This window comes from Girardinichthys multiradiatus, chromosome 12 (genome assembly GCF_021462225.1).
Source record: "Girardinichthys multiradiatus isolate DD_20200921_A chromosome 12, DD_fGirMul_XY1, whole genome shotgun sequence".
Lineage (NCBI taxonomy): Eukaryota > Metazoa > Chordata > Actinopteri > Cyprinodontiformes > Goodeidae > Girardinichthys > Girardinichthys multiradiatus.
In genome coordinates, this window is record NC_061805.1 from 10050508 (window position 1) to 10072860 (window position 22353).

Here is a 22353-nt window from a genome sequence, read left to right on the forward strand (position 1 = left end):
AATTTTACATTCATATATTTTAGATTCATTGCACACTAACTAAAATATTTCAGGTCTTTTATTGTCTTAATACGGATGATTTTGGCATACAGCACATGAAAACCCAAAATTCCTATCTCACAAAATTAGCATATCATTAAAAGGGTCTCTAAACGAGCTATGAACCTAATCATCTGAATCAACGAGTTAACTCTAAAAACCTGCAAAAGATTCCTGAGGCCTTTAAAACTCCCAGCCTGGTTCATCACTCAAAACCCCAATCATGGGTAAGACTGCCGACCTGACTGCTGTCCAGAAGGCCACTATTGACACCCTCAAGCAAGAGGGTAAGACACAGAAAGACATTTCTGAACGAATAGGCTGTTCCCAGAGTGCTGTATCAAGGCACCTCAGTGGGAAGTCTGTGGGAAGGAAAAAGTGTGGCAGAAAACGCTGCACAACGAGAAGAGGTGACCGGACCCTGAGGAAGATTGTGGAGAAGGGCCGATTCCAGACCTTGGGGGACCTGCGGAAGCAGTGGACTGAGTCTGGAGTAAAAACATCCAGAGCCACCGTGCACAGGTGTGTGCAGGAAATGGGCTACGGGTGCCGCATTCCCCAGGTCAAGCCACTTTTGAACCAGAAACAGCGGCAGAAGCGCCTGACCTGGGCTACAGAGAAGCAGCACTGGACTGTTGCTCAGTGGTCCAAAGTACTTTTTTCGGATGAAAGCAAATTCTGCATGTCATTCGGAAATCAAGGTGCCAGAGTCTGGGGGAAGACTGGGGAGAAGGAAATGCCAAAATGCCAGAAGTCCAGTGTCAAGTACCCACAGTCAGTGATGGTCTGGGGTGCCGTGTCAGCTGCTGGTGTTGGTCCACTGTGTTTTATCAAGGGCAGGGTCAATGCAGCTAGCTATCAGGAGATTTTGGAGCACTTCATGCTTCCATCTGCTGAAAAGCTTTATGGAGATGAAGATTTCATTTTTCAGCACGACCTGGCACCTGCTCACAGTGCCAAAACCACTGGTAAATGGTTTACTGACCATGGTATCACTGTGCTCAATTGGCCTGCCAACTCTCCTGACCTGAACCCCATAGAGAATCTGTGGGATATTGTGAAGAGAACGTTGAGAGACTCAAGACCCAACACTCTGGATGAGCTAAAGGCCGCTATCGAAGCATCCTGGGCCTCCATAAGACCTCAGCAGTGCCACAGGCTGATTGCCTCCATGCCACGCTGCATTGAAGCAGTCATTTCTGCAAAAGGATTCCCGACCAAGTATTGAGTGCATAACTGTACATGATTATTTGAAGGTTGACGTTTTTTGTATTAAAAACACTTTTCTTTTATTGGTCGGATGAAATATGCTAATTTTGTGAGATAGGAATTTTGGGTTTTCATGAGCTGTATGCCACAATCATCCGTATTAAGACAATAAAAGACCTGAAATATTTCAGTTAGTGTGCAATGAATCTAAAATATATGAATGTTAAATTTTCATCATGACATTATGGAAAATAATGAACTTTATCACAATATGCTAATATTTTGAGAAGGACCTGTATTTCTTACGGGTCTCAACAGAAACAGATGAAGTGGAAGAAAACAATCATCGTTTTCTAAATCTGGTACTTAAAGCAGAAGAACAAAAGGGAACACTGGTCAGGGCTTTGATGTAAAAGTTTCATTTCCACCCACAGCTTTTATGATGTGTTGTAACATTTCTTGCAAACAGGCTTTGATGAACATTTCTAGTGGTTTGCTATGAGCCTGTTGATCAGCGCAGCCCATCTGTGAACCCGGACCAACAGCTGATGTTTGTAGGCTTGCAGATACCCTAATGTAAAAATAACACAAGGCTAGACAGTGACCCGCTGGTCTCCACGGCGATACATAAACAGTAAAAAAAAAAAAAAAAACAACAAAAATATGGCTGGGCAAAATTTATTCTGTTGGGTTTGGTTTGAAGAAAACAATAACACACTTTCCATGTGTTCAGGGTATTTCCCTTGTAAAAACATAAAATACATTTTGTGTTCAGAAAAATATTAATTCAACTGACAGGTCCAATAATTTAGGTGCAGATTGTTTTCATTCTCATCTTTATTGTCTCCACCTCCCAGCAACAAGTGTGTCCATGTTGGGATCATCTCGGTTTTCTTCCCTTTCAGGAAAGAAAGTAAAGACCCCATGTGATTTCTCACTCTATTTGGAGTTGTTTAGGACAGAGCATCAGAATAGGCTTGCAGCAATCAGTGCAGCACAGTTGGAATGATTTCTACTTCCAGTTATTTGCAGCCTCCTCAAAGATTCACAGTTTTCTATAGTTTTAAAACAGTTTTGGTTTTCAGAACATGTTTTCAATGTGTGGCTAATGTTAACATTTTAAACATACAAATATACCCATACAATGGTTTAAAAAACATTTCATTACAAGTTTTGATACTTTCTAAAGTTTTCTGTAACAAAATGACATTCCTTTAAAACTTTAAATAAAAATACTAATAATAATTAGATACCTGTTGCTTCATTGACCTGCTGCATGTCATGATTCTTCTGTCTTTGGTCTATCAATGTGTTTTTCTAGACTTGCCAGACTGTTAATGTGTGAGAAGTTCAACTATTCACAAGATTGACTTAAAATAGAACTGAAATCGGGGTATAAACATAAAAGACAATGAGGGAGTGTAAAACAATGAAGGCCTCACTGAAGGTGTAGGTTCATTACCACACACAGCCAGCAGAAATGTGATTTCTGAGCTTAATTTGCACCCAACCGAACCTCCGTGACAGCATCCCTTCATACCATAAAACACAGATACCCATATGTGCATAAACATACATAAAATAAAACTACAGACTACAGAATGATGACTGACTGCACAGTATGTGTTGACCCAAAGGAAGAAATTCTCTGCAGCTCTGCTCACGTCCTATGGATTCACTGCAGCTTCTCACTCTTGAACCTACAGGCCACGGCTGTGATAAGCGCTGCTCCTTTCCCACTGCCATCCTCTGACTTGAGGAAAGTCACCTCACACTGAGGGGCCAAATCCTGCAGGGTTTCCTGCATGATGCTCGAGAAGCTTCAGAATAAAGGAATGAGCAGAGAACAGAAAACACATTAGACTTTACAGAAGAGGTGGGAAACCTTGGTCCACGACGGCCAGTGTCCTGCAGGTTTTAGATGCATTAATTCCCCCTAGACCTGTCCAGTCAGGTGTGTTTCAAGTCAGGAAACATTGAAAAAAATGCAGGATACCAACCCTTGAGGACTAGAGCTGCCCATATTCAGAGCATATTATATAAATAACGAGCAGTGAGCTGATGTATCCAGCTCACAAAATAAAACAATTCTAAATATTTAGCTCGCAAGAACAAGATGAGATTTTAGAATCCCTTTCCTGCACTAACAAAATAAATGTCTCATACTCTTAAACTGTGTTTTAAAGAACATTTCTTGAGTGTAGAATAAGGCTACAAAGCATATTGCTAATTAAGAGTGATTGGGATTTAATGAGCAATATTGTAAAAACTGCTTGGATAGCAATAACTATAAGCTAACTGTATAAATGCAATCTCTTCCTGCTCTGTATTCCAGTATTATATCTAACGATGCTTGTTGTCTAAAGAGGGTGTTCAAATATTTTGCCCATCAAACTGTAGTGCCATGACAGTTTTTTACTGCCATTACAGCAGCTGCAATCAGATACAAGTTTTACAATAATGTCATATTGGAACAGAAAATATGCATTCAATTTTTTCCATTATGTAGACGGACTCACGCTACGAAGCAGATGGCAGCTTTAGCATTGTTAGCACGTTTACAATCATTTGTCTCTTGGATGTTTTTACTGAGCACCCAACATGTTGCCAGGTAAACATGTACAAAAGGTTTCCTTAATGCTTTTGGGTTGTTGACAGCTTGTTTTCCCAAATGCAACTAAAACATGTTCAACTGAGGTGAGACATGATTCATTCCATGGCCAATCAACAGCTGCATAAAAGCTTAAAGTTACTTAATCAGATGAAGTAACATGCTGAAAGCAGCTGGATAGCAAAACGCCAGGCAGACTATAACGTTTTAATATCTTGTAACACCTGAAAATATCTTCCTTCTACTTTTAGTAAATGTTGCAGATAATGTGCAATAACATACTGGCATATGCAAAACTTTAAGGTAAAAACATAAAAAATAAAACGGCAACAAAAACAGTGACATTAATCCTAATTCTACCTCGTTGAACACACGAGAGCGAAATAAACTGTTCCTTACTGAGGGTGTGTCTTGTAAAGGGTGCCGTCCACTCCCACAGTGATGGAGAGCTGGTTCAGGTTGCGGTTCTGCCGGATCTTGTCAACAAGAGCAGCTAAACCAGCGCCACAGAGCTGGGCTGCACGGCGAGCGACGACGCTGCACACCTCCTTCACCAGAACGCTGTCGTCACACGTGGAGCCGGCGAGGCCCAGGTGCTGCAGGATGGAGCGGACCTGACGCATGGCCAGGCGGTCGCTGTGGGAGCAGGAACAATCACACGTTCATGGACAGATTTAGGCATATTTATTCATTTTAGCTCCATAACAACATGACTTCTTGCTACAACCCTTGTTGTAAAGAAGCAGAAGAGAGACATTTGGAGGTTTCACCAACCTGTTGAGTTTTTAGTTGCAAAAACTAAAACTGTGTCAAATCAATTCTTTTTTTCATAATTGAACATGTATATTGTCATATACAATATGTAATAAATTATATCTAATATACATGAAAAACACAACCCTACATTTTTTATGTGCTATTTATATTAATACAAGAAAATAAAAAATGTATTCACGTTGTAAATTAAATTTAAACTTATTGAAAGACTTTAAACAGTACAATAAATATATAACCTGTTCTCAGTCAACTTGATCTACAGTTTATAACAAGTACAAAGAAAAACGAAAGACGATAAAAAGGGAAACGGGTAGAAAAAAAGACTTTGCTGGGATTGTAGTTTAGTAACAGTAAAATGAAACTGAAAGATGTCTGTGTAAAGAAAATATGCCCATTTTCTACCAGTTATCAAGGAAATAAGTAAAGAAATGCACAGTGGGGGAGACAGTGGTATCTACCTCAACAGTAAGTGTTCAGGTCAATAGTAAAATAGTGGCCACATTACTCAGTGTATGAGCTGAATGTACGTTCAGTGCGGTTTCATTTATTTTCAGGATCATAAGCCACCTTGCCATTGCATGAATTACTGTTTAACTCTCTTCAGGAGAGATGTATAAACTCACTACTGTGTCCATCAAACACCCAGATCTCAGGTGGACTGAAAAAATAAAGTAGAAACTGGAAAAAAGTCAGATCTGTTCAATAATCTGTTAGTAGCAAGGCTTCCTGACTAAGGTAGTGGTTTTTTTTCTTCCTTTTTTAGTTATTTATTTTATGAAACCTTTTTCAAAGGTGACACCTTTAGCTGTTAAATTATTGAATTTGTTTTAAATCTAAAATAAATATGCCAAAAATGCTAATGGACTAATGTTGGGCATATATGCCACACCAGTACCGCTTCCAGTTGCAGGAATAAAACAGACAACTAGAAAATACCCTTACAGGTTTAAGTCCATCCAGGGATAAAACGCTTTGGAATATTATTCCAACCCTTTGATCTTTTCAATTGTGTCACATTACAATAAAAAAAAACTCTATATACTTTATTGGGATTTTGTGTAATAGACCAACAAAGCATGAAGAAAAATAATAAATGGTTTAAAAAAAAAAAAAAAATTCTGAAAAGTGTGGTGTGCATTAGTGTTTAATCTTTTAGAATACACCTTTACCAGTTTCACACATCCATACACTGAAATTTTTAACCAGTTTTTGCAAAACAACATCAGTTCAGTGTGACTGGAGGGAGGGCGTCTGTGAACAGTCTTGCCACTGCTTCTTAAACAGACTGATGTATGAGCTTTGGACCATATTAACACATGGATATGCTATGATCTAAAGCATCCCATTGTACCTCTGGTTATATATTTAGTGTAATTGTGCTGTAGGAAGTCAGGCCCAGTCTCAAAACCTTTGCAGTCAGGAACAAGTCCTCTAGTTTTTATGGTGCTGGATTCCTTCCAGGATCCCTCTCCTCTGCATTTAGCTCCACGCATCTTCCCATTAACTCAGACCAGGTTTCCTGTCTCTACTTAAGAAAAGCATCCCCACCAAAGCACCTTTTTCCAAACATTTGCTGCGTCTCCTACATGGTTTGCAACAAACTGCAAACATTACTTTTCATTCTTTTTTTCCAACTACAACTTTCTTCTTGCCAATCTAATAGACCAGTCGTGTTCCAATGGGACCACCTCACTGACACCAACCTGACCCACCATGTTTTTCGGAAGCGAAATGATTAATGTGACCTTAAGACACCATCCCTGCTGTCCAGCATGGAGGTACAAACTGTATGCTTTGGGTCTATTTCTCAGCTAAGGCTACATAATGACTTTACCACACTTACCAAGTCTTAAGTACTGTTTTAATGAAAATAATGAAATACTAACCTCACTCCGTAAATGATTAAACTCAATGTGATGTTTTTCCAGGAATATTGACTGATGATCTGTAATTTTTATGAAACTAGGATTGGATTGTAAGATTGTTTTGCAGGAGCTACACAAATAAAATCTCATGTTTTAACTTTGACACATGCCCACAGAACTCAAAAGTGTGACTATGTTGATCACGCCAGCAACCAAAAATCTGTCAAGTGTTTTAATCAGAGCAGTTTGTATTTATGTCTTCAGTATTGACTGTCCTCCCACACCTGCAGTCTGTCGCACAGCACATCACTGATCATCTGCTGTACAAGATATCCTTCCCTGCTCCTCTGTGGACTCCAGCTGGAAACGCTGATGGCTAGTTAGGATCTGATGGAACATCTGATGTTCAGTAAGTGTTTCGGCCACTTTGGCTCACCCATTTTCCACTTTGTACCTGACCCTAGCGATGTGCATTTGCTTATGTACAGTCATATGAAAGATTTGGACATATTCAATTCTATTTCACATTGATGTAAATCTCTGGATAAGAAAGTGATTTAATTGGACTTAAAACCAAAAATCAACCTTGTTTTACTCATCAACAGCAATGTGTTTTCCAAGGAAAATGTTAGGACACCATGTCACCTCTTAGCTAGTCCTTTCCCTTTTGGCTGAAACACGTCTGTGAGATGCTTCGTGTTGCCATTTACCAGCATCTGAGGAAAGTCTGCCTCACTCCTCACTTTCAGATAGGCCATGTTTCATCTACAGTCACTGCACAGCAGAGGTGGGTAGTAACTACTAAAAAACATTTATCACTACTCTTAACTAGTACAAATTCTGGGTACTTTACCCACTTCTAGTTACTTCACTAAAAGAAGAACAAGCAGGTTTGAACAACAAATGCTCCAGATATAGACACACACTTACAGTTTGTGTTAGTCTTATTAGAAGACACAAGTTTTATTGTTTAAATGTTATTTTCTTTCTGCTGAACCATTTGAAGGTCCAGTGAATTTATTGTAAAGAGTACATAATGTTACTAGAACTACTTTATACTCTAACATAGATACATTACCTACTGTAAGTATTGGTTTCAAAAGGTTTATGGAGGGAAAAATCAATTTTGGACATACATGTTTCTTCTGCCTGGATTTATTATTATTTAACAATGCTAATTGTTTTTACTCAGAATTTGCACATAACTACAGGTACATCTCAAAAGGTTTGAATATTGCATGAAAAAGCCATTTTTTTTTGCCAGTCATCTTAGAAACTTAAACTAATACAGAATATTACAAATTAAGATGTATTCCAAGCCTTCCTTTCTTCTAATTTGGATGATTATGGCTTACAGGTCATGAAAACCCAAAATAATTAAGTGTCTCAGAAAATTAGAATACTGTGACATATCACCTTAGTCATCTAGTTAACTCAAAACTCCTTGAAAGGTTTCCTGAGCCTTTAAACGCTCTCTTATTCTGTGTCATAGGTTACACAATCATGGGGAAAACTGCTGACTTGACAGATGTCCAGAACAGTTATCAACAGCCTTCACAAGGAGGATACGCCACGGAAACTCATTGCTGAAGAAGCTGGTTGTTCACAGAGTTCTGTATACAAGCATATTAACAGAAAATTGAGAGGAAGGAAGAAGTGTGATAGAAAAAGTTGCACCAGCAACAGGGAGAACCGCAGCGTTGAGAGGACTCTCAAGTAAAATCCATTCAAGGATTTGGGGGAGCTTTACAAGGAGCGGATTGAGGCTGGAGTTGGTGCATTAAGAGCCACCAAACACAGATGAATACTAGACATGGGCTACAAATGTTGCATCCTCGTGTCAAGCCTCCTAAAACAGAGACAATGTCAGAAACGTCTTGCCTGAGCTAAGGAGAAAAGGAACTGGACTGTTGCTCAATCGTCCAAAGTTCTGTTTTCAGATGAAATTAAATTCTGCATTTTATTTGGAAATCAAAGTCCTAGAGGCTGGAGCAAGAGTGGAGAGGCACAGAATCCAAGCTGCTTGAACTGCAGTGTAAAGTTTCCACAGTCAGTAATCGTTTAGGGGCCATGTCATCTGGTTCTGGTCCACTGAGTTTCCTGAAGTCCACAGTCAACGCAGCCATCTAACCAGGAAATTCTAGAGCACTTCATGCTTCCTTCTGCTGACAAGCTGGATGGAGATAATATTATTTTCCAGCAGGACTTGGCACCTACCCACACTACCAAAGGTCCCGAAAAATGGTTCAATGATCATGTTGTTCCTGTTCTTGATTGGCCAGCAAACATCATAGACTATCTATGGGCTGTTGTCAAGAGGAAGATTAGAGACACCAGACCCAACATTGCAGATGACCTGAAGGCAGCTATCAAAACATTTTGGGCTTCCATTAGAACTACGCAGGCTGATCGCTTCTATGCTCCGGCGCATTGATGAAGTAATTCATGCAAGACGAGGACCAACCAAGTACTGAAAGAATAGAAATGAGAATACTCTGTAGAAGCTGGAAATTTGTGCTTAAATCATCCTGTTTTGATTAGTCTAATGTGATATTCAAATTTTTGGATAGGTTTTGCTATCAATTTAATCATCAACATTACAAGGAATAAAAGCTTGAAATGTTTTACTCTATGTGTTTTATTTGATTACCTTAATATAATTTTTTGTATTATTGATAATAATTATCCAGTCTATCCAAATATGTTGGCTGAAAAACGTACTGGCTTTGATATGGTGTCCATATATTTTCACATGACTGCATTGTGCTATGCTTGAGAACTATATGCTGGCTGTAAACACTGCTGGCACCTTGTTTGAGCATATCAGCAGGTGCCAGGTCAGCTTCAGTTTAGAGAAAGCTATTTTCAGCAGATTCATTTTGGAAGTGGGTACGGGTTATAACATTTGGTGGTCCTGCTTCCACTGTGCATTGTTCTGTTGTATTATATTGTGCTCCTAATACTATTCTCATGTGAAAGATGAAACAAGGCAGCAATCACTGCAATACAGGTCCTTCTCAAAATATTAGCATATTGTGATAAAGTTAATTATTTTCCATAATGTCATGATGAAAATTTTACATTCATATATTTTAGATTCATTGCACACTAACTGAAATATTTCTGGTATTTTATTGTCTTAATACGGATGATTTTGGCATACAGCTCATGAAAACCCAAAATTCCTATCTCACAAAATTAGCATATCATTAAAAGGGTCTCTAAACGAGCTATGAACCTAATCATCTGAATCAACGAGTTAACTCTAAACACCTGCAAAAGATTCCTGAGGTCTTTAAAACTCCCAGCCTGGTTCATCACTCAAAACCCCAATCATGGGTAAGACTGCCGACCTGACTGCTGTCCAGAAGGCCACTATTGACACCCTCAAGCAAGAGGGTAAGACACAGAAAGAAATTTCTGAACGAATAGGCTGTTCCCAGAGTGCTGTATCACGGCACCTCAGTGGGAAGTCTGTGGGAAGGAAAAAGTGTGGCAGAAAACGCTGCACAACGAGAAGAGGTGACCGGACCCTGAGGAAGATTGTGGAGAAGGGCCGATTCCAGACCTTGGGGGACCTGCGGAAGCAGTGGACTGAGACTGGAGTAGAAACATCCAGAGCCACCGTGCACAGGCGTGTGCAGGAAATGGGCTACAGGTGCCGCATTCCCCAGGTCAAGCCACTTTTGAACCAGAAACAGCGGCAGAAGCGCCTGACCTGGGCTACAGAGAAGCAGCACTGGACTGTTGCTCAGTGGTCCAAAGTACTTTTTTCGGATGAAAGCAAATTCTGCATGTCATTCGGAAATCAAGGTGCCAGAATCTGGAGGAAGACTGGGGAGAAGGAAATGCCAAAATGCCAGAAGTCCAGTGTCAAGTACCCACAGTCAGTGATGGTCTGGGGTGCCGTGTCAGCTGCTGGTGTTGGTCCAATGTGTTTTATCAAGGGCAGGGTCAATGCAGTTAGCTATCAGGAGATTTTGGAGCACTTCATGCTTCCATCTGCTGAAAAGCTTTATAGAGATGAAGATTTCATTTTTCAGCACGACCTGGCACCTGCTCACAGTGCCAAAACCACTGGTAAATGGTTTACTGACCATGGTATCACTGTGCTCAATTGGCCTGCCAACTCTCCTGACCTGAACCCCATAGAGAATCTGTGGGATATTGTGAAGAGAACGTTGAGAGATTCAAGACCCAACACTCTGGATGAGCTAAAGGCCGCTATCGAAGCATCCTGGGCCTCCATAAGACCTCAGCAGTGCCACAGGCTGATTGCCTCCATGCCACGCCGCATTGAAGCAGTCATTTCTGCCAAAGGATTCCCGACTAAGTATTGAGTGCATAACTACACATGATTATTTGAAGGTTGACGTTTTTTGTATTTAAAACACTTTTCTTTTATTGGTCGGATGAAATATGCTAATTTTGTGAGATAGGAATTTTGGGTTTTCATGAGCTGTATGTCAAAATCATCCGTATTAAGACAATAAAAGACCTGAGTTAGTGTGCAATGAATCTAAAATATATGAATGTTAAATTTTCATCATGACATTATGGAAAATAATGAACTTTATCACAATATGCTAATATTTTGAGAAGGACCTGTATAATAAAAACAAACAAGAACAGCCTCAAATAAAGCAATTCTGTCCACAGGTTATACTTATGAAGGTGGCACCCAAAAACCACAACAGAGCAACAGAGTTACTAAACTAGAAGCTACCTCCTCTGTATTGAATATGTAGCTCTATGAACTACACGGCCTCACAACTACCTTGAGACACGGGTCTGAGCAAAGGAAACAGAGTGAGACTGTTCGTTTATTTGGAGCACTCACCTTTCAATCTGCGACAGAAACTTGGTCTCAAAGATGCCCCGGGTCTTCAGCCGCTCTGATACTTTGCCTCTGAACAGCAGGCCCTTAGCAGTGTAATCCATTAGCACATTCCTCACTATCTCTCCGAGGTACATGCCACCAATCATCTTCTCATACCTTCAAAAAAAAGACATACATTAACAGACGTTTCACGCCTGCACAACATTATTATGTAGTCAGACATTTTTCTTCACAGTCATATTTTCCCACTGTCTGCTGAAACAGAAACAGAAGCATCCTTTATGTTAAAAATGGCAAAGGTGAGTTTAAACTGTTATTTATTAATTTCAGAGGAGTTAGTGCAGCACACAGATGTTCAGTTTTCAAAGTCAGGTAGGATTTTTGACCCATGAGCGCAGCTTATCAAGGCTTACACCAGCCCCGCCTGAAGAGCAAAGCTTCACCATCTGAAATAACACAGACCTTTAATAACAGAGATCCAAGCGAGTATTAGAAGCAAATGCTGCAGAGGTTTCTAACAGGTATTTACCTTATTATTGCACGTGTGTTTTATCATGACTGACACTTTCTGTAACTGACACCACACAAATCTGACAACAGATTAAGTTGATTAAGTTGATTAAGTAAAAAACTCGAATCATGATTGTTATGGTAAACACTGAAATTATTATTAATTTAAAACAATTACCAAGTAAAAAAATAAAGAATCTACTGAAGTTAAAGACAGGACAGAATTTGTCACAAAATTTCCTTGAACAGGAAACTTTTCCTGATGCTTTCTTGTCAAACCTCCTCTCAAAATAACTGTATTTATTCAAATGTAGGATATTAGCTAAAAATAATAACTGGAAATCAAAATGTAGTGTTCTTCAATGGCCACTGAAAGACAACATATTCAATTACTAAAAAGAATTTAAATAAATAAATATAAAAAATGTATATTATATATACATTATATGTCTATACATTTAAGTACATATATATATATGTATAAAATGAATAATGGGGTTAAAAAGTAAAGGTAACTGAAATACGTAAAGTAACTACAAAATAAAAGTGTCACAAAATAAAACTGCATTATAAAATAAATAATTAATATTTAAGTAAAGTAAATAAATCTTTAAGTAAATTAAATAAATCTTGACATGAATTAAATAAAATAAGATGAAAATTTCTTTTAACATAATTATTTTGTTTTACTTCATGGGGATATTTATTTATTTCATGGAATATTTATTAATAATTTATCAATAGCAGTATTTATTTAATTTTGAATGAAACAGCTCTCCATATATATACATGTCTTATAACAAATTATTTATTATATTATAAAAATATTTATATTTATTAATAATAAATAAGAAAAATATATTTTGACTAAACAAGTTTGCTAACATTTAAGTGCACTACTCCACTGAAAGAACATTTCCATGTATTTAAATCAGGCAAATTCTATTCAATAAATTTTCTATATTAGTTGAACAAAGGTAATTTCTTGTTTAACTTTCATGTAGTTTAACTCATTTGATGTTTTAACACAACAGAGTAGCACATCTAGCTAATCATGTGTTTTGGGGCTTAGAATCCAAAGGGTTTCCAGATCAACAAACTGAATCTATGTTTCTTGTTTCCTAAATGCTTCCTCTATTCCTGCTTCTCTTATTCTCCATCTTTTTGCCATCTTTACTAGCGCTGACATTTCAAACTATACCTGCAGGGCGCATGTGAGGTCAGTCTTTGAAAGCGGGGGTAACAGCAATCGCTCAATAGACAATGCAAACTGAGAGCATTATTACACAGTAGACCACCAGTTTTTTTTAGTTGCATTGTTTTGCAATTGTTTGGAGTCACAATTAAACTACAATCTGATTAACTGCCCAGCCCTACCTGACAAACGTACACATGTATTGTTGCAATGTATTTCTTTCAGATCATAACAAACTACAGTGTGGTTTTATTTACTCATGTGCAGAGAAAACCTACAGAAAAAAAACTTCTCCAGTTCTCCAGTTTCTAAAACATTGTGCTTTGCTTTGAATGTCAAACATGTTCCTGCTGCACTGCTGCCCAGCTCTCCTCTACAGACATTTGTCTGGGAACTACAGCGCAGAACAAACCAGATGATAAATACACAGGAAGCTGTAGCAGCCAATACCACTTTGTCTCTTTGTCATTGTAAAGGGTGAAAAACACCTAAATTATTTCCGGGCAGTGTACATAACTTTTCAAATTGAGGCCGCACGGCTCCCAGCGGCTGTGCTTGACATTTTATCTATGCCAACTTTGGCCCTGGCATGTGAAGTATTTCTACTCATAGGCTACCTAACTTCAACACCTTACTTCTGTAAAGTGTAAGCTTCATAACAGTTACTGTTGACAGGTTTTAGAGATCCACTGAAAACACTTTTAGCTTTTAAGCCAATTCTTGTTAATTATTATATATATACAGTGGGGAGTATTTGATACACTGCCGATTTTGCAGTTTTTCCAACTTGCAAAGCATGTAGAAGTAATTAATTTTTATCATAGGTACTCTTCAACTGTGAGTGACAGAATCTAAAACAAAAATGCCGAAAATCATATTGGGTGTTTTTTAAGTAATTATTTAGCATTTTATTGCATGACATAAGTATTTGATCACCTAATAACCAGAAAGTATCCCGGCTCTCACAGGCCCGTTAGTTCTTCATTAAGAAGCCCTCCTGTTCTCCACTCATTACCTGTATTACCTTGAATTCCTTATCTGTATAAAAGACATCTGTCCACACACTACAAGAAAATAGCCAAGCAGCTTGGTGGGAAAGCAACCACTGTTGGCGCCATTATAAGAAAATGGAAGAAGTTCAAGATGATGGTCAATCTGCGGCTCCATGAAAGATCTCATCTCATGGGGCATCAATGATCATAAGGAAGGTGAGGGATCAACCCAAAACAACAGGACCTAGTCAATGACCTGAAGAGAGCTGGGACCACAGTTTCAAAAAGGACCAATAGTAACACACTACGTCGCCATGGATTAAAATCCTGCAGCACACGCAAGGTCCCCCTGCTTAAGCCAGCGCAAGTCCAGGCCCGTCTAAAGTTTGCCAATTACCATCAGGATAATCCAGAGGAGAAATGGGAGAAGGGCATGTGATCTGATGAAACAAAAATAGAGCTTTTTGGTTTCCACTCGCAATGTTAGGAGGAAGAAGGATGAGTACAACCCCAAGAACACCATCACTACCGTGAAGCATGGAGGTGGAAACATTATTCTTTGGGGATGCTTCTCTGCAAAGGGGACAGGACGACTGCACCGTATTGAGGGGAGGATGGATGGGGACATGTATCAGAAGATCTTAGCCAACATATAATAAAATTTCCCATTGTGAAAGGTTTGTTGTGGACAGCAAAATGTTTGAATATCAATGGTGTAAACATACAATATGCCAGCTGCAAAGACAGAACTCTTTAAGTTGTTCGGCTGCTTAAGAAAGAAGCTGAAGTGAGTATTTGCTTTTTTTTTCCTGGATTGGTTCCTATTCTGATTGGTTGACATAACATGTTGATACCTCTGTTTCCCAGGGTAGTTGGAGCATTCATCGACAGCACGATCAAACTCTGTGCAAAAGTCATCCAGTTCACCATTTTCGCCAAATGCTCCCCACTCCACATTGACACACATGCGGCCCTCATTTCCCTCCACCGTTTCAATGTTGTGCAATTCCTCCATGTAGCAGGCATTGGTCCCTGTGCCTAAGGTAAGGACAGGGGTGTTAAAAAAATGCAGTTAAAAAAATGCAGATGATAGTAAAACATCAAGTTTAGAAGGTGAAAACACAAGAGAAACAGGCCACAGTGAACACTTGGAGTTTTGAAAATCAAAGAAGAAAGAACAGGAACAGACAGACTTACCAACAATAAGGCCCAGCTCACATTTGGGGTCCTCATAGGCACAGGTCATCATGGTCCCCACTGTGTCATTTACCACCGCCACAAAGTTCAGGTCAAATCTCTGGATGTAGAAACACAAAACCAATTTAAAGCTATGAACAACAAAAATAAAGAATGAAACTAAATGTTTCAAAAAGTAAAATCCCAATTAAGCCAAACAATTTGTGCAAAAATAAAGAGAATTAAATAATTAAGGTTGAATTGAGTTTTATACACTGCTCAAATAAATAAAGGGAACACTTAAACAACAACTCCAAGTAAATCAAACTGTCCACTTAGGAAGCAACACTGATTGACAATCAATTTCACATGATGTTGTACAAATGGAATAGACAACAGGGGGAAATATTTGGCGATTAGCAAGACACTCAATAAAGGAGTGGTTCTGCAGGTGGGGACCACAGACCACTTCTCAGTACCTATGCTTTCGGCTGATGTTTTGGTCACTTTTGAATGTTGGTGGTGCTTTCACACTCGTGGAAGCACCAGCAGGACCGCTACCTCCGCCTTTATGCAAGGAGGAACAGGAGGAGCACTGCCAGAGCCCTGCAAAATGACCTCCAGCAGGCCACAAATGTGGCTCCATGAGGATAGTATGAGGGCCCGACGTCCACAAATGGGGGTTGTGCTCACAGCCCAACACCGTGCAGGATGCTTGGCATTTGCCAGAGAACACCAGGATTGGCAAATTCGCCATTGACACCCTGTGCTCATTACAGATGAAAGCAGGTTCACACTGAGCACATGTGACAGACGTGACACAGTATGGAGACACCGTGGAGAACGATCTGCTGCCTGCAACATCCTTCAGCATGACTGGTTTGGCAGTGGGTCAGTAATGGTGGGGGGTGATATTTCTTTTGGGGGCTGCATGGCCCTCCATGTTCTCGCCAGAGGTAGCCTGACTGCCATTAGGTACCGAGATGAGATCCTCAGACCCCTTGTGAGACCATATGCCGGTGCGGTTGGCCCTGGATTCCTCCTAATGCAGGACAATGGTAGACCTCATGTGGCTGGAGTGTGTCAGCAGTTCCTGCAAGATGAAGACATTGAAACTATGGACTGGCCCGCCCGTTCCCCAGACCTGAATCCGATTGAGCACATCTGGGACATCAGGTCTCGCTCCATCCACCGACGTCACGTTGCACCACAGACTGTCCAGGAGTTGGCGGATGCTTTAGTCCAGGTCTGGGAGGAGATCCCTTAGGACACCATCCGCCGTCTCATCAGGAGCATGCCCAGACGTTGTAGGGAGGTCATACAGACACGTGGAGGCCACACACAATACTGAGCCTCATTTTGACTTGTTTTAAGGACATTAAAACGAATAATCAGGACTGCAGAGAGAATAATCAGGGCTGACCTTCCCTCCATCCAGAACTTATACAGGTCTAGGGTCAGGAAAAGAGCTGCTAAAATCTCTGCAGACCCCACACACCCTGCACATAAACTGTTCAGAGCTTTACCTTCAGGCCGTCGCTACAGAGCACTGTTTACTAAAACCAGCCGCCACAGAGACAGTTTCTTCCCCCAGGCTGTTTCTCTGTTGAACATTCAATAGAGTACAAAACAACAGCATACAGATGTTGCAAATGTACCTTTTTATTATATATGTGTATATTGTACATTGTAAATTTGTATATTCTGTAATGCAAAAACAAACCAAAGAGCAAACTGTACCGGAGTCAAATTCCTTGTTTGTATGTCCGAACTTGGCAATAAAGCTGATTCTGATTACATCAAAGTTGGATCAGCCTGTAGCGGGTAGTATTTTGTGTGTGACTCCAAATCCAGGCCTCCATTGGTTAATAAATTTGATTTCCATTGATGATTTTTGTGTGATTTCGTTGTCAGCACATTCAACTTTGTACAGAACAAAGCAATCAATGAGAATATTTCATTCATTCAGATTTAGGATGTGTTATTTGAGTGTTCCCTTTATTTTTTTGAGCAGTGTATAAAGCACACAATTAAGCACAAACGTACTAAATCCAGAAAAAAAAGAACCTTATCAGGCATTTGAAATTCAAGAAAAGGTTTAGTGTGTCTGAGTTGCTTATTGATGATATTCACGGATGCTTAAGCTACCTTCCACAAAGAAGGGCAGAGATTGCAGTCTCTTAATGTGAAAAGCTGGTAGAGGCATATCCAAAAATATTCACAGCTGTAATTGCAACAAAAGATGGTTCTAAAAAGTATTGAAACGTGTATCATTTTTCCTCCACTCTATCATGAGTTTGTGGTTATAATATGACAAAATGTGAACTAGTTCAAGAGGTTTAGCTGCTTTAGTTACCACAAGGCGAAATCTTTTCCAGCAGTCTACTGAAAAATAATCACATCAAGTATGGCTAAGCAGACTTTTAAAGAGGTAAACAACAACAGTGGGGTTACTCACTACAGGGTCCTTTTCAAAACTCCTTTTTGTCTTTTGCCGTTTCTTCCTTCTCTTCTGTTTCTTCTCTCACCGTTTCTTGTTTTTTTCATTTTGAATCTCAACTTACAACCAATGCAAATACCTGTAGCTTTTTCCCACTCTTAGCCTTTTGATCACAGTGTTATATTTCAAAAAGTTTAGGATTGAGACTCGGCATTTCCAAAAGCCTTTTCGTAAATGACATGGATTGATATTGAAACAAAAAATCTCATCCAGAAACTGCAGACCGACACTGAATTCAAGGGCAAGGCCACATGAAAAAAATCAAGTTTCAGCTGGTGAGTAAAAACAAGTTCGACGCTTCTTTTCTCGTTTAATCTTGATCATTTTTCTATACTTTAACCAGGTATTAGCTGGGGACTCCATTGCACCTCCACATGCTTCAGCTGCTCATTGCTGAAAAAAAAGGCATGAAAAACTTTTTCCCTGTACTCACCTCCAAACAATCACTACTTGTTATATTCTGCACCAACCTTAAAAAACAAACTGTTAACAATTTAACTCTTAAAGAGATAGTGCCCTGCTAACGGTCTCCAGGTCAAAGTTTTAGACAAAAGGTTAACAGATCTTTCATTAGATTTCATATTTTATAAATCTCTGTGCCTGGCTGCAGAAATCCAGATTAAAATCAAGCTGGCATCTCCTCTATGTGTAAGCTATCAGCAATGTTCAAGATGTTGTGGTGGCCTGAACATCCAACAGACTGAACTCTTGCTTCTTGTGAAGCACTTTAAAGCTTTAGGAGGAGGTCAAACTGGTCAAACTCTCTGCCATAGTTAAAGCCACTACTTTGGAGAGTAACAGAAGGCACGTTTCCCTTGCAGACTACTGTGTTGCAACAACATGAGTAGTTACCTGCTTCTTAAAAGAATGAAAGGGGACTGAAAGTGTTGGGACCACCGAAACGTTTCCCAGGTATAAACAAATAACACCAGTTGATTGACCATATTAAACCAAGTGGAAATGTGCTTGCTGCAGTAATGAAAATGTAAACAATAAACCCTGACATGGCTCTAAAAACTAGGTGGTTTAAACATGGCATGAGTAACAAAACAGAAGTCTGCGACTGCTCAGGCAGCGATATAGATACTAAGCAGAAAAGACTGCTTGTTTGTTTCCACAAAATGGTGAGATTAAAGTTGTTTAAGCAGAAATCCAAGCACACCGTGTGGTCTGTTAAGACAGAAGTAAATAAGACCAGAAGAAAAACGTGTGCCTTTTGCGGACACCTTTTTTACTGGGAATGCAACAAATCACCTCATAGTGTTTGGATTAATAAAAGCTTATCCAAATTCTGCTCCTCCAATTATTACATTTTAACTGACTGAAGTCAAACTGCCGGTGGCCCTACCCATTACAGTATGCTCCAATTAAAATTCAGAGCTGCCGCATGACAGAAAGACGTGGCATAAAAAAATCTCAAATAATCCTCACACTGTGGAGTCTAACAGGAACAAATAATGAAAAATAACATTTCTGAGTTGAGTTCATGAGGTTCCAGAAAGGTGAGTGGAAATAATAATAATTATAGAAAGACAGAGGTCAGTTTGAAATACTGATTACAGTTGGTAAGTTTGCAGTAACAGTTAGGCACATTGGAGAGATGACATTTACAATGAAACCATACATCTTCAGATATAATAAACTACAAGGGTGAGTATACACAGCGTCATATCACGGCGTTCTTCCTGGTAGCTGCTAAGCACAAATTGGGTGACGATCATTCCATTAATGGCGAGGAGCAAAATTACGGGCCTGCAGCCAGTACTAGCACTGTGTCAGTCATAGACAAAGACGTAATTTCTGCTGTTGGAGGGTTTAACAAGAAGAAGAAACAGGGGTCTGGCATTGATCCAGCATGGAAAGAAGCCTTACAATGACTGGAAATAACCACTGATGAAGCTGGTAGGCCTTCACATCGGGTTATTTGCGCTCACTTTTGAACCTTTGATTTTACTTAATGTTGCCTAGTCAGCAAATATAAATAAACTATCTCCGACTGTGTGCTGCCTCTTCAATCTAAGACTGCAGACTTGGTGATAGTTCCTAGAGGTTCTGAAAGTATAATGACAGATCTTCAAGTTACGACTCGGTGGAATCAGCTCCCAGTTTTTGTCTGTGAGGCAGACACTGTCTTCTTTTAAGAACAGGCTTTAAACCTTCCTTTATAGCAAAGTTTATAGAGTGGCTTTGATTCTCCTGAGCTATCGCTAGTTATGCTAGCATAGGCTTAGGCTGCTGGAGAACATAATGACCACTTTTTTCACTCTGCTACATTGTCCTACTACTCTCTGACTATGCAATATTTGCATATTTTAGCTTTTAACTTGTTGTATGTTCTCAATGTTTTTTCACTTAATAAAAACTACATTTGGGCCAGAGTTCTGTTTAGTTGTTACAGCTTCCTAGAGGGGGCCATTAGATGGGCTATTTCTGTCTATACCTTCATGTTCTTTTTCGATAGATGATACAGCTGACCTTATCTTTCTGTGTTTAACTCTTTCTCTCACCTTTACAAAGCTATTGAAGAAGCTATTGCTGTTACTATATGGTTGCCTTTAAGTTGATTCACTCAGCACAAAACAATGGGATATCATGCCACTGTAAGTCCTGGTTGAAACCACTTAATATCATGCCGTCTAGGCATATGATGCGATGACAGGACCGCCTGCACTATATACATGTCTGTCATCGTCATTAATCAGTTCTTATGCCCTAAGAACACCCTCAGAGGCTAGAAAGCTGCTGCTGGTTCGCTCTGTGTTTTGTGAGGCTAGTTGGAGTTAGCTTAACTACTTTTGTTAGAGCTGGTAAGCATGTCTGTCCTTGAGGCACTCATTTCAAGTATTCCGGTCTGGCTTTTGTGGTTCAGGATGAGCACGAAGCTAAAACAAATGAAGCAGAACTCTTCCCTGTCCTCAGGGGTGGGGCTTTTCACTTTATGACCAGAACGAGCACGAGGCTTGTCCTGTCTGTCTGGGGGACATTCACACTTGGAGAACGTTGGTGGAGCCTGTAGTGTGTTTACTCTGTCGCCAGCTTTGTCGCTTGACCCTAGTGAGGTGGGTGAAGAAAGTGTTGGCAGAGGCTGCTGTCTCACAGGAAGACCCACTACTCTCCACGTCAGAAAACCCGGTTTTCCCCAAGTCCGATGAGGGCGGCTTTTTGGTCCGAGTCCCCAATATCAGCTGGGCAGACCACACGAAACATGAGGAGGATGCTCGGTCTCAGCTTCAACTGCAACCCCTTCAGGGAGAGGAGGACATGCTGGACATCACCAAAGACATTCGTGGCATGTCGGAGGAGCAGGATGACAGGTCTTGTTTCTCTTTTTACGGGCGTGCACCTGAAAAAAACTGGATACGGCCCTCTTCCACTCCTGCTGAGAAACTGTCACGGTTCACATGTATTATCTCCCTGAGGAGATAGCTGCGGTCTGTTCCCAGACTTGGTCTTGAAACTTACGTTCTCGTAGAACAAGCCACTGTCCACTCGCATGATGATGCTTGGCTATGGACAGTATCTGGATTTGGAAGGTGCTAAACAAGTGAATATTCTGCCCAAGGTCCCTGGCAGTGTATTTGGCTCTGTCCCACAACCATGGTGTGGGTGGCCCTTCCATTTAAGACTTTCTGCCGCTCAGCTGGAAAAAAAATGTGCAGAGATTAAGCAACCGCTGCTTGTGCCCTGAGCTCCATCATCATGCTCCAGATGTACCAAGCAAGGCGCCTGGAGGAGCTCGGAACTCAGACACCACCGAAGAGCCCTTTGATACCGCTCTTAAATGAGGACAGTATCACATCCTTGATTTGCCCCGCTGTGCAGCGCTCAGTGAACTTTCAGAAAAGCTCGCTGACCCAGCAGGTTTCATTTCTTGGGCTCCATGATGAGCAGAGCACATATTTCACATATTTAACCGCTGCCTCATTCAGCTCAGTTGGGAAACTACGCTTCCAGACCATCTTAAAAACTGATATTGCGTGATGGCATCTATGATTGCAGTGGTACAATTGAGGGGTGGGTGCTCTAGCCTGCCCACTGCCCAGTGTACTCCTGATGCATTTCCCCCAGTGGAAATGATACTGCCTGTACTAAAGAGGGTGTGCAAACAGGGTTTGTCCCTGATTTTGGCCTTTGGCCAGTAAAGTCATGGTACGCTGAGAAAATAAGTCTGATGGTAGCAGAGCCCTGGCAACACCCTGACCTGTGGAAGCAGCATTCCTATCTGCTGAGAGTCCGGGATGTTGGCAAATGGTCTTCACCCTGCTGTGGTGGCAGCAATCCAGAACTCAAGCAAATCCTCCACTAGAGGCTTTTATGCCTACAATTGACAAGCTTTTGTGAGGAGAATCACATTGTTCCATTTTATGGCTCAATGGTGGATGTTTCAACTTTTCTACAGGAACTGCTTGATAAAGGTCTTTCCTTTCCGACAATTAAAGTATACCCGGCTGCTATTTCTTCCTGCCATGTTAGTTTTAATGGGGTGATTACAAGTGTTCAGACTCATGATTAAGCCCAGTATCCCTTCCTGGAATCTCACAGTGGTGGTTAAGGCTCTTTGGGACCCTCCATTTGAACCTTTGGAGTCAGATATAAAGTTATTTTTTTACAAGGTTGTTCTGCTTGTTGCTCTGACAAC

At 40.3% G+C, this 22353-nt stretch overlaps 1 protein-coding gene across 1 annotated transcript in view; it reads right to left on the reverse strand.

Moving 5' to 3' along the window:
• Window positions 1–1910: 1910 nt before the first annotated feature.
• The window catches only part of hk2 (hexokinase 2), an 86801-nt gene continuing 66358 nt past the window's right edge, over window positions 1911–22353 (reverse strand). The window contains exons 14-18 of the mRNA XM_047381579.1: window positions 15236–15335; window positions 14893–15076; window positions 11342–11497; window positions 4259–4495; window positions 1911–3068 (exon numbers count right to left, since the gene is read on the reverse strand). Of these exons, the coding sequence (XP_047237535.1) occupies window positions 2924–3068; window positions 4259–4495; window positions 11342–11497; window positions 14893–15076; window positions 15236–15335 (822 nt within the window). The 3' untranslated portion in view covers window positions 1911–2923. The remainder of the gene's footprint in view (window positions 3069–4258; window positions 4496–11341; window positions 11498–14892; window positions 15077–15235; window positions 15336–22353) is intronic.